The following is a 22,333-nucleotide window of genomic DNA, read 5'->3' as shown; positions in this document are numbered from 1 at the left end:
CTCCCATTTCCCCCATACCTCCTTTTCCAATTTATTTCATTGAGGGAATTCTCTTTATCCATGACGGGGTGGAGACAAGGAATGAGGAAGGAACAGGGTTCTTGCCACCATCCTGCTCCAACTCCCCCAGGCACAGGAAGCACAAAAACAACCAACTTTGCAGTTGGCCCCAACCCACTCTCCCTCCCACCAATGGTATGACAACCGTCATTAGCATTCATTCTTTCATTTGTTCATTCAGTTGCAACCCAATATCCAGGCCCACCATATCCCTACACAACCCGAACCAGGTCACCACAAAAGAAACCCACACTCGGGCTGTTTCAATGCTTTTTAATTGACTAATCTGGGCAATACAACACAAACCCAGTCTCTCTCTGGGAGAGAGACTCTTAAGGCACTTGAGAAGAGGAACAGTGTGTGCCTTCCCCAAACTAGTAGCACAAACCAACACAATTCAGTCTAAACAATAAGCAACATTTGAAGGCTGCAAGAATTAACGACTGGCCCTTTGGGGAAAGTGGCGTCTGAGGCCAAGCTAAGGCTCATGTGGGCCATGGGTCGTGGGGTCATGCCGCCAGCCCCAGTGTCAAGTAAGGCAACTTGAGGAGTCTTTTGATGAGAGCTCAGACTGAGATTTTGTCCAATTCAACTGGGCTAAACGAGACCCAAGGTCTACAGGAGACCAGAGCAATAGCTGATGTGACCCAAGGCAAGTCAGCTGATACCAAAGGGCGTCAAGGCAGCCTAGGAACACACAGCTGAACACATGGTGATAGGGGTTCAGCATGGGCAACACTCTAAGAGATCGGAATCCAAAGGGAAACCATAGGAAAGCAAGAAACGCAACACCAATCCTCATCCAAATGTTTCCCACACATCATGGCAATGCAAGCAAAATGGCGGTGGGAGTGCTCTACTCAACCTTACATGTTGGGAGGGGAATAGTGAGCTGCAGCAGGATTTGCTGAGGGAACATAGCTCATCTGAGGCACTGAGCCAGGATTCAGAGCACCATGCATCCGGGGAGAGGTGCCGTATGTACCCATCTGATGCCATGGGTTAACATAGTGATAAGCAGGGACCATGGAAACACCAGGGTCATATCCTTGCAGGGGATGCTGGCTGTAGGGATCCGGCAGAACTGGATAGTAGATAGGCCCGGTGGGTGGTTGTGGCTGCTCAGAGTTTGTATAGACACCTAGAGGACACACAAATCCCACATAAGCCATTCAGATGAAGACACTTCAGATCCAAATCTCACAGCACAAAAATGGGCCCAAATGATTCATTTCAGCTTGCACAGGGGAAAGCAAACAAGATTTGGAGTCAGAGAACCTGGCTTAAAATGGGAACTCTGCCACTTACTATATGTGACCTTGGGAAGCCATTTCACTCTTCCCAGTCTCAGTTTGCCCAACTGTTGGACTAGCTGACCTCTCTAAGCCCATCCAACTCTAAATCACTGAGCCTCTATCAACAGAGGGGACCGGGGCAGTGCCAGCAGAAGGGACTTGGGTAAGTTGCTAGAAGACCTTAAGACAATGAGATCCCAGCACATTCTTATAGGGACAGACTTCGATATTTCCATGTTTCCCCCACCCCAGTATTGGGCAATTTACAAACTCAAGTCTTGATGTCTTTGGATTCAGAACACAAAATATTTAAGCCCAGACTCCACAGGAACGATCCTGGCAAAAGCTGTATGTCAAGAGCCAGAATGAGTTTCTATGTGGGTAGAACTTTTTTCTCCCCTAAACCATAAGCCATCAGAACAAGCCAAATGCTGATGACTGGCCTCAGTGGCTACAAGTATTAGAGGAAAAAAACTGCTTCCATGAGGTTTGGTGCAACCACAACAGGAGACAAGGCCCAACTTAAAGGCTGGCACCAAGACAGCCACTCTCTTGTGTTCAATTCCATTAAGAGCCAGGGCCCCTCCCCTGCAGTGCCCAGGAACTCCCAATATTAGAAGTCCTTGGCTGACTTTGAGCAGGGCCCTGTCCCTGACTTGCCCAAGCTACAGTACGAGTCAGAAGGGGACCTAGAACCCAGGTGTCCTGATTCCCAGTATGCCATGCTAGCTACTCATTCTGCCGCAGGGAACTCGACACTGGTGCCTCCAACAGGGTCCCAGGAGTTAGTGTCCTATGGGCTCTGGGGCTGAGCAAGTTCTCATCTGAGAGCAAAGAGTCAAGGGTCATGGGGCAGCACTAACATCCCTCCAGAGCCTTGGCCGTATGCCAAACTGTTAGCCTTCCCCGCATCATCCCCTACTCCCAACATGCAGGCAGCAGACACGAGGTGCCAGCACCACTTTGGACCTTACCTGCCACTGCTCGGCCTCTCACATACTCATTGCCAGTTGCTGCTTCAGAGGGACCCTGCCGGTTATCAGCCCTCCCCATTTCACCGTATACTTGGGGCACTGCATGGTCTGCCACCGGCACATGGTCAGGATAAACAGGGTAACCCTCAAGAGGAGCCATGTGCTGAGAAGGCCCGGAGGGCGGTGGTGGTGGTGGTGGAGGTGGCGGTGGTGGCGGCGGCAGTGGCGGTGGTGGCTGCTGCGGCTGCTGCGGCTGCTGTTGCAGATGGGGCATGTAGACCATGGAGTGCCAGTAATTCTGGTGGTAGCACTTAGGAAAGGGAAGAAAGGAGAGTTTGTTATTCCTCTGGAGTCCAACTGGCCCACAGGTGAGCACACCTACCATGAATGCACTGTAAGGACCACAAGGGGGTGGGAGGGGAGGGACAACCCCAGGGGACAAACAGGAGCGAGGCCAGCCTCCACTTCATAGGAGAAGACAACTCAGGAGGGCAAAAAGCCACAAACACAAGGAAAAAATTCTTCATGGATAATGCTGTTATCTTTAAGCAGCTATTGGCAAGTCTATATATAGGGCAAGGGAGAGAAGGCTGCACCGACAGTGAGCAGCAGCCCCATGACAGCCAAAAAGGAGGAAAACTAGGAAAGGGCTGGAGCAGCCTTACTCACTGCTTCACGGTTAGGCTCCCCCCGCCCCCAGCCGTTTATAGGGAAAGAGACAGAGAAACAAGGACAAAGTTCATCTGTCACCTCCAAAACTCCAAGGAAAAAGCTCTAGAAAAGCATGTCAATCTGTCCCAAGGCCAGAGCCATCTCCTCATCTCTCCTTTCCTAGGTCCAGTCTCAAGAGAGGCTACAGGGGGCGGGGGGGGGGGGGCACAGCCAGGTGACGCAGTTGATAAAGCGCCGGCCCTGGATTCAGGAAGACCTGAGTTCAAATCTGGCCTCAGACACTTGACACTTCCTAGCTGTGTGACCCTGGGCAAGTCACTTAACCCTCACTGCCCCACAAAAAATAAATAGCTTTTTTTTTTAAAAAAAATAGAGAGAGGCTGTGTGTTTAGTGCGAGTCCTTCTGAGCTGGGCCCTGCCCCAAAGGAACTGGAGCATCCTCTCCCTGGCTCCTGACAAGCCATCCTAGCACTTATGTCTAGTCACTGAAAAGATGTCCTCTGCCAGCCCGGAAGACAACTCTGGATGGCAGAGCTACAGGGAGGCAGGAAGACTGGAGTTCACATCTAGCCTCTACCACTTGCTAGCTGTGTGACCCTGAGCAAGTCGCACTGTGTGCCTCAGTTTCCTCATGTGTAAAAACCAGTATAACAGTCACTTCCTCCAGTGAAAAAATCTTTGCAGAGTCATTAGCACAGTGCCTGGCACACAGTTGGTGCCACATAAATGCCCCTCAGACTCCTACACTTGGAAGTTCACAAAGCCTAGGCCCAAATCCTCTCTCTGCCAACTCACTGTGGCACAGCAAATCAATGGACATCAATTTCCTCATTGGTAAAATGAGGAAATGATCCTATACTACTCTATAATAACAGTGTACGACCATTATTATTGGGCAACCCAAATGAAACAACATACATCAAGAGCTCTGAAAGCCTGAACGTGCCTGGGAAGCGCCAGGCATCCTCACAAGTGCTCAAGCGCACCCAGCGCCAAAGAGCTCACCACCAAACCTTCAGGAGAGGGGGCCAGGCACCGCCCCCCCCAGCTCTTACCTGCAGCCCCAGGTTAAAATAATACTGCAACACCTTGGTATCTGCAACACAAAGAAAGCAGCTCAGTGAGACCTGGATGCCAAGCCTAGTGCCCACTCCAAAACAAGGAAGGCCCCGGCTGTTTAAGGAACTTCCGACTCAGCAGAGCAAAACTGAGGGCTAATTGTCCCTAGCTTGAGAAAGCTGAGAGTGTAGACAAGCCAATTAACTGAGCTGAACTCAGAGCAGAGCTGTGCCTTAGCTGTCCCCAAGGGAGACACGGACCTTTGTTACTTGGGCAGAATGCGACCTAAAGTGCCAAGACTGCAGATGCCAGGCATGTCACTCACTGGCCCCCAGCAAGGCCTCAGCTGGCACCGTGCTTCTGGGTGGCCCCAAGGAGAGGATGAGCACACTACCTGGGGCCACTGGGCAGGATGGATGTGGCCTCAGAGCACATCAGCCAAGGAAGCAGCAGCCTCCTCCCCCAAGGAAGAGGCTCCCACCTCCAAGCCTCTTGAGCTCACATCCTATCACCACCACCAAGTGTCAGCAACCTGAATCAGAAGTCTTGTTCTTAGTTGGCTCAAACAATTCTACCTGTACCTTTTATGCAAATCAATGCAAAACAGAATCATTCCAGGGCCTTAGGTGAATGGGACCCTAGGAAAAGTGAGTCTGGACCGGGCCCCAAGTAGGCAGCCAATACTGACACAAGATGAGTCTGTGTGTGTGTGTGTGTGTGTGTGTGTGTGTGTGTGTGTGTGTTGGGGGGGGGTCCTAAGCCAACAGGCTACAGTGAGCGCCCCTAGGGCATACTCTACCTCTCTGCCAGATGGTGCCACCACAACCCCCTGAAAGACCCCAATGGCTACTCAGTCTCCTCAGTACCGCCCAGGCCAACCCAGGCTGTTGGAAGAGGATGGAGCAAATACCTGCTGGGGGACTTCGAATGATAAAGACACCGTCAGGACCGGGTGAGTTATACACTGAAGTCTGGGGTCCCTGGCAAACACCAATCAGCTTCTAGGCTTTCCTTGGCCGCTACATCCCCAGCAAGTGCATGCTCCAAGCCAGCAGCGACCCCAAGCTTGCAGCTCTCAGGATCCATTGGCTGCCCTTTGACTGGAAGGGCCCATCACTAGGCTCACGTTACCAAAGAGGAAACCAAGGCCCAGGGAGAGAAGCAGCTGGGCCAGTCACACAGAAATAGGTGACAGCACCTGCCAGTGCTGCAGGCCTGCAAGCGTGCATTCCACCAGGACTTTCTTAAGGGTAGAGTAAGCCACCAAATGCGAGGTGGTGGCAGCAGCCCCACCCGGCAGGACCCCAGACATCAGTCAGCAAAGAAGCAGAGTGGAACAGAAGAATGTGAAGCCAGTCACTGGCCCCCTATGATGAGAGGCCATTCTGTAGTGTGGCACAGCAAAACAGGCCGGAAAGCCCCAAGGCAGGCCTGGACTTCGGTCTGGTCTGCCTCTGCTAGAAGCAAAAGCACACCCTGATGACAAAGCTGACTAGGAAAGAACAACAGTGTCTTCTGCCCGCCTGGTGTCACATGCTGCCTGACACTGGGCACCTGCAGACAAGCCCTCCTCGCCAAGAGCCTTCAGAGCCTGGCTCTTCTAAATGAGGGACTCAGACTAGGTCAAGAGCTTCCATTCCAATGGGGGAGACGGCACACAAACCAGACCAAGAAGCTGGAGGACAAAGGGCTGAAGAGATCAGCAATGGCCGAGTCTGGGAAGAAAGCAGGGAGTCGGAGAGGCAGAGGTGGGCAGGCATGGGGGTAGCCAGGGCAAAGGAAGGGAGATGGGAAATGGAGCCTTGCCATGTGTGAGGAACAGCAAGAAGGCTGGCACATCTGCACCGTCTAAGGGGGTGAGCAGGCAAGTGTTAAAGTGCTGGGCGGCTTTTCTACCTGACCCTAGAAGCACAGCAAATGTGTCTGAATCACCTGGGATGCTCAGCCGAGGATGGACTGGACGGAATAAGAGACCTGAGGGAGGCAGGCCCAGCAGCAGCTTCTGATGGGATGTCACAAGAATACAGGGAATAGAGCCAGGGGCCTGCACCAAGGTGGCGGCCAGGAGCAGGGAGCCAGAACGCAGGCAGATAGAAGAGATAAGAAGGTGGGGCATACAGGGGGAGGGAGTGGTGGCAACTTGGGGTGACAGCAATAAAGGAGATGGGGGGGAGAGAAGAAGCTGGCTTGGATCTATGTAGTTTGAGATGCTACAGGACATCCCGGAAGAACAGGCTGGTGGGCACCTGGTATCATATGAGGAGGAAATGATATCAGGTCACATGTGAGAAGGGGAGGAGAGGGATCGCTCATCCAACAGCCTCACAAGGTCCTCAACTAAAAAGGAGAAGGAAGGTTCCACATGAGACATTAAGGAAGAAGGGGTGGGGAGGGCTCCAAGCTCGCCTTGCTTCGCAAAGAGCCCAGTGGAGATTAGGTAACATCTAGGATGGCCCTACTCGGCACAATCCCTCAACCCCCTTTGGGATCTGGTCTGTTGCATGAGAGTAGGAGTGGAGGAAGGAGATGGTGAGAAGAATCTGGGCTTGGGGCTGGCAGGACAGGATCCATGATAAGACCAGGAAGCCAGGGATTAGAAAGCAGAGTAAAGGGTAGCACAGAGTTAGGGAAGGGAAGAGAATGTAGCCAGTGAAGAGGGGGAACATCCTCAGAAAGGACAAAGCAAGGAAAGTATTGGAGGTGCTCATGTGACGATGTTAACATAGCACGGAGAGCAGTGCAACAGTAGGTCTCACAAAGAGGCCTTGCTCATGGAACTGGATCACTTGTGGGGAACAGTGAGCTCCAGGCTAAGAGGCCCATGTCACGGGAGGCGGCACAAGTCAGTGTCCCAGGGAGAGGGCAGGAGCCGTGGCAGAGTCTAAGACTGTGAGGTGACTACTGAATTCATGGAGAGATTGCTACCACCAGGATCAGGAACAAGGAATATTTCAATCTCCCCACCAGTGAGTCTAGGGGTAACGAGAATGGCACAACCGTGCCTGGAAAGGATGGCCAGAGATGCATTGGGGTCTAGGTCTCAGGGAGTGCCAGGGGATGAAAGGGAGCATGTCTGTCAGAATGGAAGGAGGCAGCTGTGGCTGGAGTCGGGAAGGGAAGGTTGTTCTCTGGAAGGTCACTATCTCTTGGATGGGGAGAATACAAATGGAAGAGGACTTCTAAGGTTTCTCGAAACCTTAAGTCATAGATGGTTTAGGATCTGGGGTGGCAGAGGGGCTTTCTGGTCGACACGGTTGCCCCTCCTGGACGTGGCAGATCCAAAGCAGTCCTAAAAGCCCACTCCAAGTGCTATGGGGCACCCTGATGGACATAAGCCTCTTCCCAGACATCCCAGAGAGCCCCACGCCACCTGGACAAGCTGTGGAAGAAACTGTGGCACCAACATGGGAGTCTATTATGACAACTCTAGGAAGAGGAGGAAAGACATCTCTGCCAACCATTTCAGAAAAGCCTCACGGGCCTGCTTCTCATCCCTGCTGGCTTGGCTGGAGTTTCTAGGCCCCGACCCCCAAGTCACTGGTTTCCAAGGAAAGTTTTCTCAACATAATGAGAGCTCAGTGAGAGCCCAAGGTCCTTACCTCGAGGTAGGTCACTGCCATTTGGATCACACGAGTAAGGCGGTGGCATCGGGATGCCTCCAGCTTCCCCCATCTCACTAGGTGGACCAGTTGCAGCAACAGGAGCAGGGTAGTAAGAGAACGTTGCTGATGGGATCACTGTGATGAAGCAATGATTGCTGGTCAAGATCAGCCCAGCCCAGCCCAGCCCAGCCCAGCCCAGCCCAGCCAGCTCTCCCTTTAAGAAAGCAGATTCATGAAGTGCAATTGAATACCACATACTGGGCCCACCACCGAGAGGCTCAAGTGAGCTGCCTGACTGATACACCTGATCCGGAAAGGCCCAAGGAACCTTGCCCAAGGTCACTCCAGTAGTAAGTGGCAGCAGCAAGATTCCCACCTAGGACCTCAGACTCTCATGCCATTCTCCCACACATCATTCACTCCCCTTTTCTCAGGGACCAATTATTCACAGACTTGGCCCTTTCCCATTACCAAGCTGGCCCCCAGAAAGAATCTCTCTCAAGACAAATAAGCCATAATTGGCTGAACCTAAAATCCCACAGGTAAACCAAGCTCGTGGCCCACAAGGAGGGAACTACAAATTCATCATGAGCGAACAAGCAGCCAGCAAAGCATAAAGCAAAAGTTAAGATGGCACAGTGAACAGAGCACCAGGCCTAAAGGCAGGAAAACCCAAGTTCAAATCCTGCCTCAGACACCTATTAGCTGTGTGACCGTGGGCAAGTCACTTCACCCTGTTTGCCTCAGTTTCCTCATCTGTAAAATGGGCTGGATAAGGCAATGGCAAACCCCTCCACTATCTCTGCCAAGAAAACCCCAAATGGGGTCACGGAGAGTCAGACACCACTAACAACAACTAAACAGGGTGACGAGAGTTCCATCGTGCTGTCCTGGCCAGAAGACACCTGAGATGTTTAGTTCGAGTCCCCAAATTGTAGGAAGGACACAAAAAAGCCAGAGCACACCCAGAGGTTAAGTGACTTGCCCAGGGTCACACAGCTAGTAAGTGTCAATCGTCTGAGGCCGGATTTGAACTCAGGTCCTCCTGACTCCAGGGCCGGTGCTCTATCCACTGTGCCACCTAGCCGCCCCTTGGTTTTAAGTTTTGAGGAAGTTAAGTGACTTGCCCAGGGTCACACAGTTTGAATTTGAACTCAGGTCCTCCTGGGCCATGGTCTTTCAAAAAGATAAAATACTTATCCAGGAACATCACATTTGGGAAAATAAAAAGTTATCCAAGCACGTTTGCCAAAACTGGGCTGAACCCCTTGAAGGAGCCTTAAAGGGGAGCAGGCTCCACTCCAGCAAAATGCAGCCTGTAACTAGCCAACCCTTGGGTGAATCACAGGAGATGGAGAGAACCCTTCAAAACATCACATCCCATTTCTCCCCATTATTGTTGCTTTCGTGTGGCACGCAAGCAGACGAGGTGTCATCTGGCCCCTCAAGGTCTCTGAACATGAGGACTTACATCTGTCCAGTCCAACAGGCCCCTAATTCTCAATTCTGCTAACAGACCGCAAGGCTGAGGCCCAGAATGGTTCTAATCATTCTCTCCCAATTTAAAATGAAAACCCTGCTTCTCGCCAGCCTTTGCAGAGAGATGTCATTTGCCCGAGCCTAGTGATGGGAGCTCTGGCTTATATGCTTAGAAATCCCCAGAGGAGCACAAGAGGGCTTATGGGTTGGCTTTTCCCCCCAGAATAGCATCTTGGACAAAGCTCTGCTCACGTTTCTCCTCAGGCAACTCTCAAGCCCCAGAGTGGATGAGCAAAGCCATCTAAGGCAGGTGCTTAAAGACACGTGGATGTGATCTCAATAAGAACAAAGGAGCCACTCATCAGAGGCCAAGCCACGGGCCAGGAGTCTCAGGGGCCCAATGGAGTCGAGGGCAGCAAAGAACAATGAGGGGTCATTTCATCTGAGACCAGTGCCACTCCACACAAGTGCTAACAGCCCCAACGAAGCTGTGAAAGAAGAGCCAGCAGCAGAATCCCAAGCACCTCAGGGAGTGCGAGTGGGTAAGGCTGCTGGGATCACTGGCGGTGGCCTGTGTGGGTCACCAATGACCCTGGGTGAGGTAAGAAAGCCTCCCCGGCCTGCCTTCACAGGTGCGCATACCTTTAAGAGCCAAGAGGGCCAGGAGCCTGGACATATAGAGATCTCAGAGCAGAAAAACTGCCAGTAACTTAGCTCTTCAGAAAAGCCCCTCAGAGCCCCCATGACCCAGCCAGACCAGTCCAAGTCAATTGTGTGGGACTGGTGGAGAAGCAGCAAATGAAAGCAGACTAATGGGGGAAGGAGATGAGCACATCTCAGGGGCCAGTTAACAGAGGGCACACCTCCAAAGCCTCAAAGGGCATCACTGTGGCCCACTATACCATTACTGGCCCTTGTGATCAAGGCAACATCAAGTCATCAGGAAAAGGTCAAAGTGGGATGCAGAAGTACACCATGTTCTTCAGGGGATAGGGACACAATACATGGGAGAAAGATTTCCTACAAGAGGGAGCTTAATTCAGAGCATCTGAGCAATCACCATGGATGATGCCAAACACGCCAAGGGGCACCACGCTACAGCTGCCCCATGGCCAGTACTATGCTGTGACTGCCTTGGCCAAAAGGTTCCACAACAGAAACCAGAAGCAGATGAGCCATTGCTGCAAAGTCACTGTCGCCAACTGCTGACACGGGTCTTGACAAGCAGGCAGCCAAGTCAGGTGAGGCACAGGGGAAGGCAGCAGGTAAAGGCACCTCCAGCTCTTCTCCTTGGGACAGTGGCAGACCTGGGAGCTCCAGAGACCAGCCCAGCCTACACCTAAGGAGAGTTCCTGCTCTTGCCTACAAACCAGCACTAGGCAGGAGCTTGGGGGAAAGAGCAAGCTGCAGAGAGGCACAAGGCCACAGCGGTTGCCATCATCTCCACTGATACCAGAATGGGCGGCCTAGAGAAATCCAGCCCAACCCCAATTTGCACCAAAACAGAAAGGTGCACAAGGTTCCACAAACAACCCCAGTCACAAGGGGGGGAGACGGATGTGCAGACCCCAGTCGTCCTCCTCCTAGTCAACTCCCCAAGCACAACACAAACCGCAATCCTCACTGTGAATTCCACCAAGTCCAAACTCATGACCCCTGCAACGTCTCCATTTCATCCCAGGATTCGATGGGCCACTCACTGGATAGACGTACAGGCACACATACGCATCCAAGAGAGAGAAGGAACAAGGCTGCTAAGCCTTCTCGGGTCCTAAACACAACGACCCACCTGGACGGTTCAATGGAGTCGGAGCCACGAGGAGAGGCTGTATAGGGCCCTGTGAGGGCACTGAGGCGGAGGCAGCGGCGGCAGTGGCAGCCTGGGGATTTGGTGGGCAGCTTGGCAAGACGGGTGGCGGCACAGAACTGCTACAGGAAGCTGGGCTCATCAGCATCTAAATAGCAAGAAAGAAAGAACCATGACCACGGGCGCAGAACCCCCAGGAAACAATCGTTGCTTTTTCTTTTTCATAACGACCCCAAGGAGATGGGCCAAGATAGGAGCTGAGACCTTGGACACCATCTAGTCCTGACGCCCAGCAGCAGGGGGCAGTCCCAGCAGCCTCTGCCCTGGTCAGTCATCTCCTAGCTGGAGAACCAGGTGCTTCTGGGTACCAGATTTTAAGGACATCCAAAAGTTGAGTCACAAGGATAAAGGGCCTTTCAATCATGCCACATGAGCATCAGTCAAAGGAATGGAGAGAAGCCAGAAGAAGAGAAGGGTTAGGGGACCATGAGAGCTGACTGCCACAGAGAAGCCCTTGACTCAGCCTATTGCTCACCCGAGGGGCAGAGCCAAAACCAGAGCATGACCACTGCAGCAAAGCAGATTTATGCCCCTTCCTGCTCACACCAGGATCCTTCCAAGCTCTCAGGGGCCCAGTCCCTGTTGATAAGATGAGGGGCTTGCCCTAGATAAGTTCCAACACTAGCAGCGATGGCGTTTTCCCCTCCCCGAACAGGCTCTTTCTGCAAAGTGATGAACTGACCCCACAGTAGCTAGGGCTGGCCTCTCACAGGAGAGCCAGGCTTGGCGCCCCAGGGCTTACGAGGGCACCAGGGGCTAAGAAAGCTTTCAGCAGGTATATTCTAGTCTGACTTGGGGTGGCACCACTGCAGCGGTTACCTTTTGAGGGTAGTTGTAGGCAGTACTATCTTGAGGAGGCACAGAACACGGTCTTGCATCCTGGAGAGACTTGGATAAGAAGCAAAGTTACAGACAACCACAAATGAAACAGGGGACTAAGAAATAGGACTGAGATGGGGAGCAATGTGGGTGTAGGGGAAGAATGGGGGGGGGCAGAAGCTTCCACTGGCTTCTGTTTTCTGGAGTAGACAGCAGGCCTGCTCTGCTGGGGGCTGAGCCAGGAGGAAGCTACAGATGCTACCTCACACCCGTCTGCTTCAGCTCCCTCATTTACATAATGGCTTAAGAGCTAGCTCCTACACTTTAGAAGGCTTTCAGGAGAGCCAAATGAGAGAGTGAAGGCCTGCCCTAGAGGGCAGCCAGAACTGCAGCAAGAGGAACAGCACACTAAGAATTGGAGACAGAGCCATTCTTAGACTTCAGGAAGGGCTGGGTTCCAATCTGACTTCTGACATATGCTAAGAAGTATTTCTTAAATGCTTGCTACATGCCAGGTGCCACATAAGCTTCCCTGCAGGACCCCTCAGCAAACCACCTCTTGGTTAGCTCTCTTAGGTCAGAAGGCGCCAAGCTGGAGTGGGCCAACCTGGCACACTGCTCCTGTCCATTACACCAAGAAAAGGCTTTCCATTGCCACCTTTTCCTAGTCTGCTTTGTGGTAGCAACATTAAAGAGTCTGCTTTTCATTGTGCTACAAGAAATGTTGAGCAGGCAGATTTCAGGAAAACCTGGAAAGACTTAAGTGACTGATGCCGAGTGAAGTGAGCAGAACCAGGATAACATTGTATACAGTAACAGCAACATTGTGTGAGGATCAACCGTGATAGACTTGGCTCTTCTCAGCAGTGCAATGATCCAAGACAATTCCAAAGAACTCATGATAGAAAATGTTCTCCAAATCCAGAAAAAAAGAACTATGGATTCTGAATGCAGATGGAACCATACCATTTCTACTTCTTTTTGTGTTTTTCTTTTTTGAGATTTTCCCCTTTTCTTTGGATTCATTTTTCACATGACTAATGCAGAAATATGTTTAATGTGATTGTACATAAACAAATAAACCTGTATCAGATTGCTGTCTTGGGGAGGGGGGAGGGAAGGGAGGAAAAAAAATTTAAACTCAAAATCTTACAAAAACAAATGTTGAAAATTATCTTTACATGTAACTGGAAAATAATGAAATACTATTAAGATTGAAAAAGTTTGCTTTTTCTGCTACAGAGAAGAACAAACAGGTGCAGAATGGGTGCACCCTGTCTTGAGTGGCTGTGGGTTGATCGGTTTTACTTTTCCCGTTAGAAGAGGACTCTGGTGGAAGGAGTTACAGAAAGGGGGGAGAGAGATAGAGAACAAAACATTTTTTGAACAAGTCTGATTTCCATCAGTCCATACATGGCACAGATGTGCTAACACATAATCCCTTGCTTCTAACGCTGCCTTGCAAGACCTAAGAATGAAGCCCTTGAGCTGCTATAATTAAAACAAGGTCCCCTTTCAGTAAAATTGTCTGGTAAATGGAAACATGTCAAAATACCCAAGAGCCTAGCAACATGGAGGGGGGAAGGGTGATGCCTGCCTCCCTCCCTAGACCATCAAGGTGGCTGTCTTCCCTAGCTGTGACCTCAGGTCTCTACTCCTTCCTGTGTAGGTTCCAGACCTTGATTGGGCCACATCCATCCAGCCTGCTTCCCTTCAGACAAGCTGCATTCTGATAAAATCCAGAACCCCTACCCCTCGACCCACAGGGCCCCAGTGTTTACCATTCCTGCCGCCAGCACAAAGCGCAGGCCACCTGACAGCCAGGAAGGATGCCACAGCAAGCCCTGGCCTGAGGGCAGTCAGCCTCAAAGAAGCCATGGGCCCAGGACCAGCTCTGGAGGAGTTCAGGGTCAACTGCCACCTAGCCTCTTATCCTACCAGTGTCATGGGCTACTAACAGCTCTAAACCAAACTGGGTCATGTGAATTCTCGGTCACCCAGACAGGTCTCAAACCCGGATGCTTTGGACATGATAAAGCTGCTGCACCTCCTCCCCATAGCCAACCTGGACCTTTCGACAGAGGCCAACTCCAAAGGCCTCTGCATGAAGTTTTCAGGGAAGAAGCCAACCAGGCTTCCAGGCCAAGCCTCCCATCCCATGTGTGAATTGCCATAGGACCACGGGTTTTTTCCGCTACAAACCTGACAAACTGGCTTTAAGACAAGTTCAGGGCTGTAAGGTGCCAGAGGGCAGAGAGGCAGCTCCAAGCCAAGAAGCCTTGAATTTTGGTACCGTCTCTGACATCCTGACTCTGAGCCGTCATGCGCTATGCCAGAGGCATCAGTGAACATGTGGCCCAGATTCCCAACTCAGCTTAACACAAAATCAGGCAATATTCCCCAAAGAGATGAAAAGACCATAGAACATAGAGAATGTGAATATGGGGTTGTATGATTATAATATGATTGGCAAATCAATGGCCTACAGGGATCCAAAGGCCTTCGCTGCTTGAGGCAACTCCCACAAGACTAAGATGAAGAAAAGGTACCCACTTGCATTGGTAGAGGGTGGTCCCTGTGCCAATGATCTCACGGGCTCCAGTCCCTTTCCATAATCTTAATATGAAAGGTCACATCTCCATCCCTATTTGATTTCTGCTTCTCCGTCTCTTATTTGTTCTGTTCCTCAATGGACGAGTAGGCACACCAGCCCCAACCCTGCCCTCTCCACTTTGCCAGCTCTCTGAAACCTGTTCATTAGCTGTCACCATCCGATGCAACAGGCCTGATCTAGTTGTAAATTGGTATTTCTCAGCTCATTAGGTTGGCAGGAGGGGGTGCCAGCTTAAAGCTGAGAAGGCCTTCAGGAACCATCCACACTTGAGGAAAGTGAAGTCCAAGACAGTGAAAGACTTGTCCAGTCACAAAGGTGGAGAGCATAAGGGGCAGAATTTGAACCTACAGCCTCTGCCTCCAGAGCCAGGGCTACTTCCTCTAGTGAAGCTGAGCAGCTGTTCCAGTAATAACCAATTTCGTTTTTATAAGCTATCTACCCAAATCACCTGAGTCTTTATCCCTGGGGCCTTTGCCAAGGTTCAATACTTTCCTATCAGAAATGCCCAATTCTGATGCCTGCTTGGGGCCCACTGGGCCACCACCTCTCTGGAGAGGGAAGGAAGGTACGTCCCAGCCCAGTCCTCTAAGGTCAGCTAGCTTGGGGGCAATCGGTACCTGGCTCTGCTTGCTGACATCTGCCAGTTCTTACGCTAGTGTTATGACCACAGGAGATGTTAGGCCAGCACATCTTGTCCCCAGTGATCTGGGAGTAAGTGCCTCAGCTCGTCCTCACCCACCTACCTCCCTCCCTCACCCTGCTAGAATTCACTGTGACCCAGCATGAATTGGGGTCCCAAGCACTTTGGCCAAGTCCTTTTCTCTGGCTCTGTACCCCCTGCTGCTTGCGGGGGGGGGGGAGGTCTCCTCTCGTTCTCAGCAGCAGTCTTGATCAGGCCATTTCTGAATGGGCCCTAAAACCTGACCTTCCTCATTAGGGTCTCCCTGGGCAGTCATCCCCCTCTCCTAGCTACATGATTTCAGTGGATCTTCAGGTCAGCTCAGGGGTAGTGCGTCACAGCCATAAAAAGTCATTTCTTACACTCATGGTCAGCCTCATCTTACTAAGACCACGTATACTTTGAGCTGGTTCTTGTCATTTCAAGTCATTGCGGAAGGACTAGGGGGGGTGAGTCTTTGATCCAGCCATTCTGCTGACCTCACTGCTCTTCTCCATGTCTTGGTGGAGGCTCAATGTTCTAGATACTGTTATAACCACTGGAAAGACTAGTATTTTGACCCCGGTGCCTACATGTGTGATTTGTTGGGGTGTTGGATTCTTTTGCGGGGCTCAGGAGACGGGAGAGTACAGACCTGTGTTTTCATCAGAACAGGAACTCCCCCCACTATGGCAGATCCCCAACTTGGTCTCAAGAGAGTTGCAAGGGGCACACGGAATGGGTTTGCCCCTCCTTGCAATCACTATGGGACATGGGGCAGGGCTTGAACCCAGGCCCCTTCTCCTCAGCCTCTGTGACAACCCTCTAGCTACTGTGCCACACTGCCTTGTTTCTAAGGTAAGCCCACTAAGAGGTTCTTCCTGTCATTTGAATTGCTAGAATTTCCAATGTCTTTTTTAATCACTATTGAACTTATCCTATTTCCTCCATACCTACTGTAATCATCTTTATGAATGTTTTGGACCTTTGTTGTATTTACATTGACCCTAGCCATGATCCCCCGCCCCCCTGAAATGAGCCACAAGGAGCCATGTTTAAATGTAACAACCTACTAGGAGCTCATAGCACACTCACTGCTCCCCACCCACCAACAGCAGCAGCTTCCTGAGCTTCTCCCCAGGACTAGACCCTCTTCTTGGGCCATCATTTTGTTTTCCAGTTCTCCACTTCATACTATGCTAAAATTCCCTAGTGAGAACGCCTTTCTCTCATGTTTGGTCTCACTCCTTTGTGATTTCCCAGGGGTTGGAAAGTCCCAGTGTGGAGATGCCCTCCAGCCATGCAGATCAGTCATGGGACTGCACATGATCATCTAGGAGCTGTGTGGGCATGGAGGAGATTCAGTAACTTGCCTGCGGCCCTGGGACCCACCATACTCTCCCCATGAGGCCTCACTCTCAAACGGTAACAGTCTTTAAACAAAACTAGGAGCTGGCTTTCTCGACCCAGCAGCTTGTCATTGGCTACTCATTTCAAGTCTGCGGTCCCCAATATTGCCTTTCTTCTTTCCCTTGGGCTCTGCCCCTTTTCTAGGGTTTCTAGGCACAGGGTTATGTCTCTTGTTGGCCTCTCACTTTATTACAGAGAAGAAGAACCAAGTGGACCACAGCCCATCTGCCGCCTTGGACACGAAGCCACTACCTCCCTCTTCCATAGTCGGGGGGGGGGGGTGTCTGTGTGGGGTGGGAGCCCATTCACAAGGAATTCCCAAATCTTTCACTCACCATCTCATGAAACCACATGCCTCCCTTTCACCTTTTACACTCAAGGACCTAGAAGCCCAGCAACTGCCACATGCACTCAAGCATTTGTATGCTCCCAAGCTCCCTGGGTTTACTTGTGCCAAGAAGGCAAGACACCCAACAAGCGTGTGAACCTGGGACCAGCAGAAGGGGTAGTTGTGACAGGAAAAGACCTCCCCAGAAGCTAACAGGACACTCTCTAAGCCAGCCCTGCCTGTGCGGCACTGTTCTCTTTTCTACCAACCCTCCTATCGCTGGAGGTGGAAGACTCCAATTCAGCAGTAGGCCAAGCACTTCCAACTTACCAGGTTAGCAGTGGATTCAGTAGTGCTATAAATAGATGGAGTTTCATAGTCTGGCTCTGCAGGGTAGAGGCAAAGTGAAAGCCCCCAGTGAGTAAGTTTGCTATCCCATAATCTAACACACCATGTACCACTTTGTGAGCTAGGAACAAAAGGTCAAAGGTAACTCACCTGTGTGATAAATGTAGTCATCGTGATATTCCCCTAGGAAAAAGGAGGAGGACACGTTCTTGAGCAGGGATAAGGTAAGAGAAGATTGCAGAGGCCCACCCAGGCAAGCTGACAGCCCTGCCCACATCTCCAATCTGACTTCAGCAACCCCACTTTCCATCACCCACCACTGGCTGTTCTGTGGGGTCCAAGGAATATCCAGGGATCCAGGAGAGCCCCCAACATGAAGCAGCCCCAGCTGCTTCCAGGTTTTCTTCAACTACTAGCCAGAACTTCAGGCAAGGAAAACCAGAGGGCTGGGCTATGTATCACATGTTTGCCAGCCTCCTCTGAGGTACACGTTTCCTTTCCGGTGGCCACACAAAGCAGTGCTGAGCCATTACTGACACTGGACAACCTGCTTGGATATACCCAGGACATGTGCATACAACATCTTTGAGATCACCTTCCCAGAAATTAGTGGCACCAACTTCTTTAAGCCTGCCACCCATGCCTATGTCGTCCAAGAATCTTACAAACACGTTTGACAGCACAGATACCTGGAGCATCCCATTGGAGAGCTCCAAACTGGCACTGACCCATCCAGGACTATTCCTTGGGGCCAATCATTGAACCAGTTCCAAACCCCAATTCAACTACTGTGTAGAGCCCACAACTCCTCATTTTGTTCATAGGAAAAATACAAGAGTGACAAAGGCTTTGCTCCAATCTAGGTAAACAAGAAATAGTATGGCACAGAGGACACAAGCCAGAGGTGGGAAGAAAGAGCTGGGTTCAAGAACTACCTCGAACAAGACTCTGGCCACGTGCCTCGGGGCACATCCCCCCACTCCCTTGAGTGCAGGCAAGCTTTTGAAGAAGAACTGACCTATGTTGGTAGGTTGGTAGAGAGGTTTGCTTTCCAGGACTTCCCTAAAACACAAGTCAGAGGTCCAATCCCAGCCCTGCTCTTCCCCAAAATTACCCCAAGGAAAATTCTACTTCCAGCATGCCCCAGATCTCAGATGTCATATTATTGTTTCTAGATAAGTAATCCTGTTCAGAAAGGGACAGGAGGCCAATGTGCTGGGAACTGTTCCCAAACAAGTCAGGCTAGCTCTCATTTATTAACCGTAGGCCCTCTCCCGATTGTGAGCTGGGACGTCAGTTCACATCAGAAGCTCCCAGAAAGTAAAGGTGGCAGCACAGTGCAAATGTCAATAAATGTCAATCACCTATGAATGAAGATTCAGTAGCCACCCCTTTTCTTCCACTCTAATCCCAAGGCCACTCTCTTCCTCTTTCCTAATGACATGAATGGCTCTGCCCTCTCCAAGAAATAGCTGCATATCTTTGCTACCTGCCAGCCTCAGAAGCAAGACAACCAACCACAGCCAATAGAGACCCCACAGAGCTGTAAGCCCTACTGCCTACCTGAAGGCTCCCTACTGTGCGACACTTACCACTGTCACTGGGCTCATCAACTTCTTCTTCAGATGATGTCACAGCTGGTTTGCCTGAAGCCATAGCGTTGGGCCCCTGCCTTGAGACCCAGAATCTGGCAGCAGCAGCTGGAGGGACCATTGGTGACGGGGTATTCCGAGCCTGGAACCAGAAAATACACACCAGTATGGGTAGCACACGTACCTTTATCTGGGATAGAAAAAGCACAAGGACATCTGTCCTTCTTGATGTGGCTGCCTCTGGGACCTCGAAAAGGCTGGTCTACAGAAACACAATCCCCTCCCAGACTGCGCTCCACACTCCACGTGCCCGAGGACCAGCCTTGCCAAGACCAAAGGGACTGCCTGCCTCACCTGCAGGGGGGGCCAGCCAGGGTGATGCTTTGGGTCAAGGCAACTCGCTCAAGTGTCCACTATGAAAAGGTGGGTCAAGGGTGGGTTGCCCCAAGGAGCCCTGTCACATGGGCCTTGGTCCTGTCTAACTTGCCCCCCCCAACACGGTGTACTTGACAAATAGTCATTCAGCCATTGCTTAAAGACCTCCAGAAAGTGGGAGGTCCATTTGGAGACAGCGCTAATGATCAGGGCTCCTCCCGATGCCTGCCTGAAAACTACCACCCACCACCCCAAATCTCTTCTCCAGGTTATACAGCCCAGCTTCCTTCAAGTGTCCTTCCTAACACTGCCTGCCCTCCTTCCCCATAGCCACTGGCTAGGTTCTGGAGTGCCCAAACTGTGCTAAACACTCCATGAGCAAACTGAACAGGGCAGAGAACAGAGGGAGTAGCCTTGCCTTATTTCTAGAAGCCCTGCCCCCCCCAACACAAGATTGCAACGTCTTCCTGGGCTGACGTCACACCACTGACTAAAACCCCCAACTGTTTCGGACCAACTGCTGTCTACGTATGCCAGCCCATCCCATCCCACAGGCTATGTGAAGCCAAGTGTTGGACTGGACACATCCCCAGAGAATTTATCTTCTTAGCTCCAGCTCCACGTCCCAGCCCATCAGCACCCAGCCAAAGTCTCCAGCTACACCTCCCACTACAGCGGAGTCCGGGGACCCAGACCCAGGTCCCAGGTCTGCCAACTCCCTCCCTTCTATACGTCCCTCTAAGTCTCTTTGGACAAGACAACCTTGGAGGTCATTTTCCATCTTTAAGCCTTTGAGCCCAAGGCTGTCATGCAGCTGGCCAATGGCCCCTCCAAAGGTCAGGCTAGCGAGGAAGTAACCACTCACTGCAATAGCTGGATAAGCTGTCTCATCGCCTTCTTCAATCTCATAGTAGGTGATGGTTTCCTCCAGGCCCCGGGGGGTCGCTCCAGGCTCGGGGGGGAAGCCATACTGGCATTCCTTATTCACACAGTGCATCTGCCTGCGGCTTCGGCTGTAAGAACTTGGGGAAAGAAGGGGGGAGATGGGCACCGGGGAGGAACTCCATGTCCCCCATTAAATTCTGTTTCGGGAAGTTTACCGATGCTTTGTTGTTGGGCTCCCCACTTAAGCTAAGCGGCCCACATTTCTTTCCTCTGCCCTTCCATCCTCCTCTCCCCAAGAGGTTTGCTCACCGGGACCGATAGGAGAAGTTGTCATAGCTCTGATAGCATCTCTTCCCTGGCCCAGGATAGAAAGGAACTTCAGGAGTGACCACATTGTTTCTATTCATAAATCGAGGTGTTCCTCCCCTACGAGCAAAGGGTGAAGAAATACTCATCAATGCTGGCTGCTATGCTTGTGAACAATACCTTAGCAGTTACACAGAAGAAAATGAGGCTTTAAACAGCCTTCCAAAAACCTAGGATCTGTGTGGTGAGCGGGCCCCAGAAGGGGCCACTAGGTCCCATCTACCCTGCTGGGCACCCAAGGGGCCTTCACAGGAGGGGCTGTTCCCAACAGGATTCCCCTTCTCAGCACCTTCTCTACTCCCTATTTCAGTGGGCTGTGAGCAAAGTCATTCTGAAGTACCCATCTGGCACACAAAGGGCCCTCTACTCTCTCCTCACCCTGGGTACACATCTTTAAGTCAAATGAGAATGCTAACAAGGACCCTAGGGAAGCGTGCAGAACCCAGAGAATAATGCACAAGACAGGGCCAGGCAGTGAGCAGCCCCAGTGAGGATGCAGGGGCCCAATGCATGTGGATGGTGCCCACTCCCTGACAGAGGTGCAGACAGAGCCAAATACCGGGGGCATGGCTGCCGTGTAGATGCCAGTCCTGCAGGCCAATGCAGATGCATCGGCACCAAGGTTGTGCTGATCTTTTTTCTCAATTTGGGGGAGTAGGAACTAGGGAAAAGGGGAAGGAGGACCATTTTTCAAATGCACAGAAGAGAAAGAAAGCCAGAAGGAAGCAGACAAGGTTAGCTTTGAATGCAATTTGGTGGATTTGTTACACACTTCAGAAGAAAAGCCAACTCTACACAAAACCCCTGCACGACATCCCCCCCCCCCCGCCCATGCTCATTTTAGTCATGGCCTGCTAATTGCAGAACTGTTTAAAAAGGACAAACGAAAGAAGACACCAAGGAACTCCATAGGTCCTCAGGGCTCCCAGTAGTTGATTGTCAGGTTGGGCAGCTCCTGACGTCAAGGAGCAGAGGGTTGCCAGACCTTACCTAGCAATGCCAAAGCCCCGTCCATGTCTTGGAGGTGGTGGCTGCTGGGGACGGAACTGCTCATAAGTCATCATGGCACCAGTGTTTTGGGGGGGGCACTGGACGGGAGAGGTGCGGCCAGGATGGAGATTGTGCTGGAGCCGGGGAGGGAGCATGGGCTCCCCCCTGCTGTAAGCCACGGTCATGAAAACCTCCTTCCCACGAACCTTCTTCAACATCCTCTTCCGCGCCTTCACATCTAGGTCTGCCATTTGAGAGGGTACAGAAGCAAGAATGTACAAGGTGGGCTCAGAAGGCAACCTGTATTGTACAGTGCCCGGCCAGGGCATGGGTCCCAAACAGACTTTCAGCAGCTGCTGCCAGGAACCAGAGCACCAAAGACGGCCCGAGTTATCTGGTAGTGAATGGGCCCAGCCCACTTGGTCAATCATCCCCTCCATCTCACCCTTCCCACCACAGTCCAAACTCCATGCTGGCAAGGCCCAGTGCAGTGCCTGGCAGCCAGAAGGCATTTAATAGCAAGGACCTCCCAGAAACCATTCAAGAATTGGGGCTTTTAGCACCAAATTCTCATTTCAAAGTTCCCCAATCCAGGAACTGGGGCCACTATGTTCCTCTTAATCCCCTGCAAAACAATGAAGGAAGGAAGGAAGGACGGACGGAAGGACGGAAAAACAATGTAGGAATAAGGGAGTGGTGGAAGAAGTCCTTCAGATACACACCTATTTCTGGGACATAGCCACCGGTAATCTTGGGGTACGTTCCTCCTCCACCACTGCTACCACCGCCGCTGCCTCCACCACTGCCGCCACCACCCCCTCCTCCTCCTCCTCCTTTCCGACTTGGAAGCACATTCCAGGCAGGGACAGGTGTCACTTGAGTCACTGGTTTTAAGTTAGCCAGCGGGACAACATGCCTGACAGAAAGGGAGGGTAGGACA

At 51.6% G+C, this 22,333-nt stretch overlaps 1 protein-coding gene across 1 annotated transcript in view; it reads right to left on the bottom strand.

Moving 5' to 3' along the window:
* Positions 1-370: 370 nt before the first annotated feature.
* LOC122733343 (putative bifunctional UDP-N-acetylglucosamine transferase and deubiquitinase ALG13) overlaps positions 371-22,333 on the bottom strand; it is a 35,994-nt gene continuing 14,031 nt past the window's right edge. The window contains exons 12-25 of the mRNA XM_043973652.1: positions 22,203-22,309; positions 22,116-22,160; positions 21,394-21,637; positions 20,347-20,463; positions 20,018-20,174; positions 18,778-18,919; positions 17,336-17,368; positions 17,168-17,223; positions 11,828-11,896; positions 10,931-11,096; positions 7,660-7,797; positions 4,057-4,097; positions 2,330-2,639; positions 371-1,201 (exon numbers count right to left, since the gene is read on the bottom strand). Coding sequence (XP_043829587.1) covers positions 927-1,201; positions 2,330-2,639; positions 4,057-4,097; positions 7,660-7,797; positions 10,931-11,096; positions 11,828-11,896; positions 17,168-17,223; positions 17,336-17,368; positions 18,778-18,919; positions 20,018-20,174; positions 20,347-20,463; positions 21,394-21,637; positions 22,116-22,160; positions 22,203-22,309 — 1,900 coding nt within the window. The 3' untranslated portion in view covers positions 371-926. The remainder of the gene's footprint in view (positions 1,202-2,329; positions 2,640-4,056; positions 4,098-7,659; positions 7,798-10,930; positions 11,097-11,827; positions 11,897-17,167; positions 17,224-17,335; positions 17,369-18,777; positions 18,920-20,017; positions 20,175-20,346; positions 20,464-21,393; positions 21,638-22,115; positions 22,161-22,202; positions 22,310-22,333) is intronic.

The sequence above is a fragment of the Dromiciops gliroides genome, chromosome X (genome assembly GCF_019393635.1).
Source record: "Dromiciops gliroides isolate mDroGli1 chromosome X, mDroGli1.pri, whole genome shotgun sequence".
In the NCBI taxonomy this organism is placed as follows: Eukaryota; Metazoa; Chordata; class Mammalia; order Microbiotheria; family Microbiotheriidae; genus Dromiciops; species Dromiciops gliroides.
The sequence above is the reverse complement of the archived record's forward strand: the minus strand, read 5'-3'. Positions and strand labels throughout refer to the sequence as shown.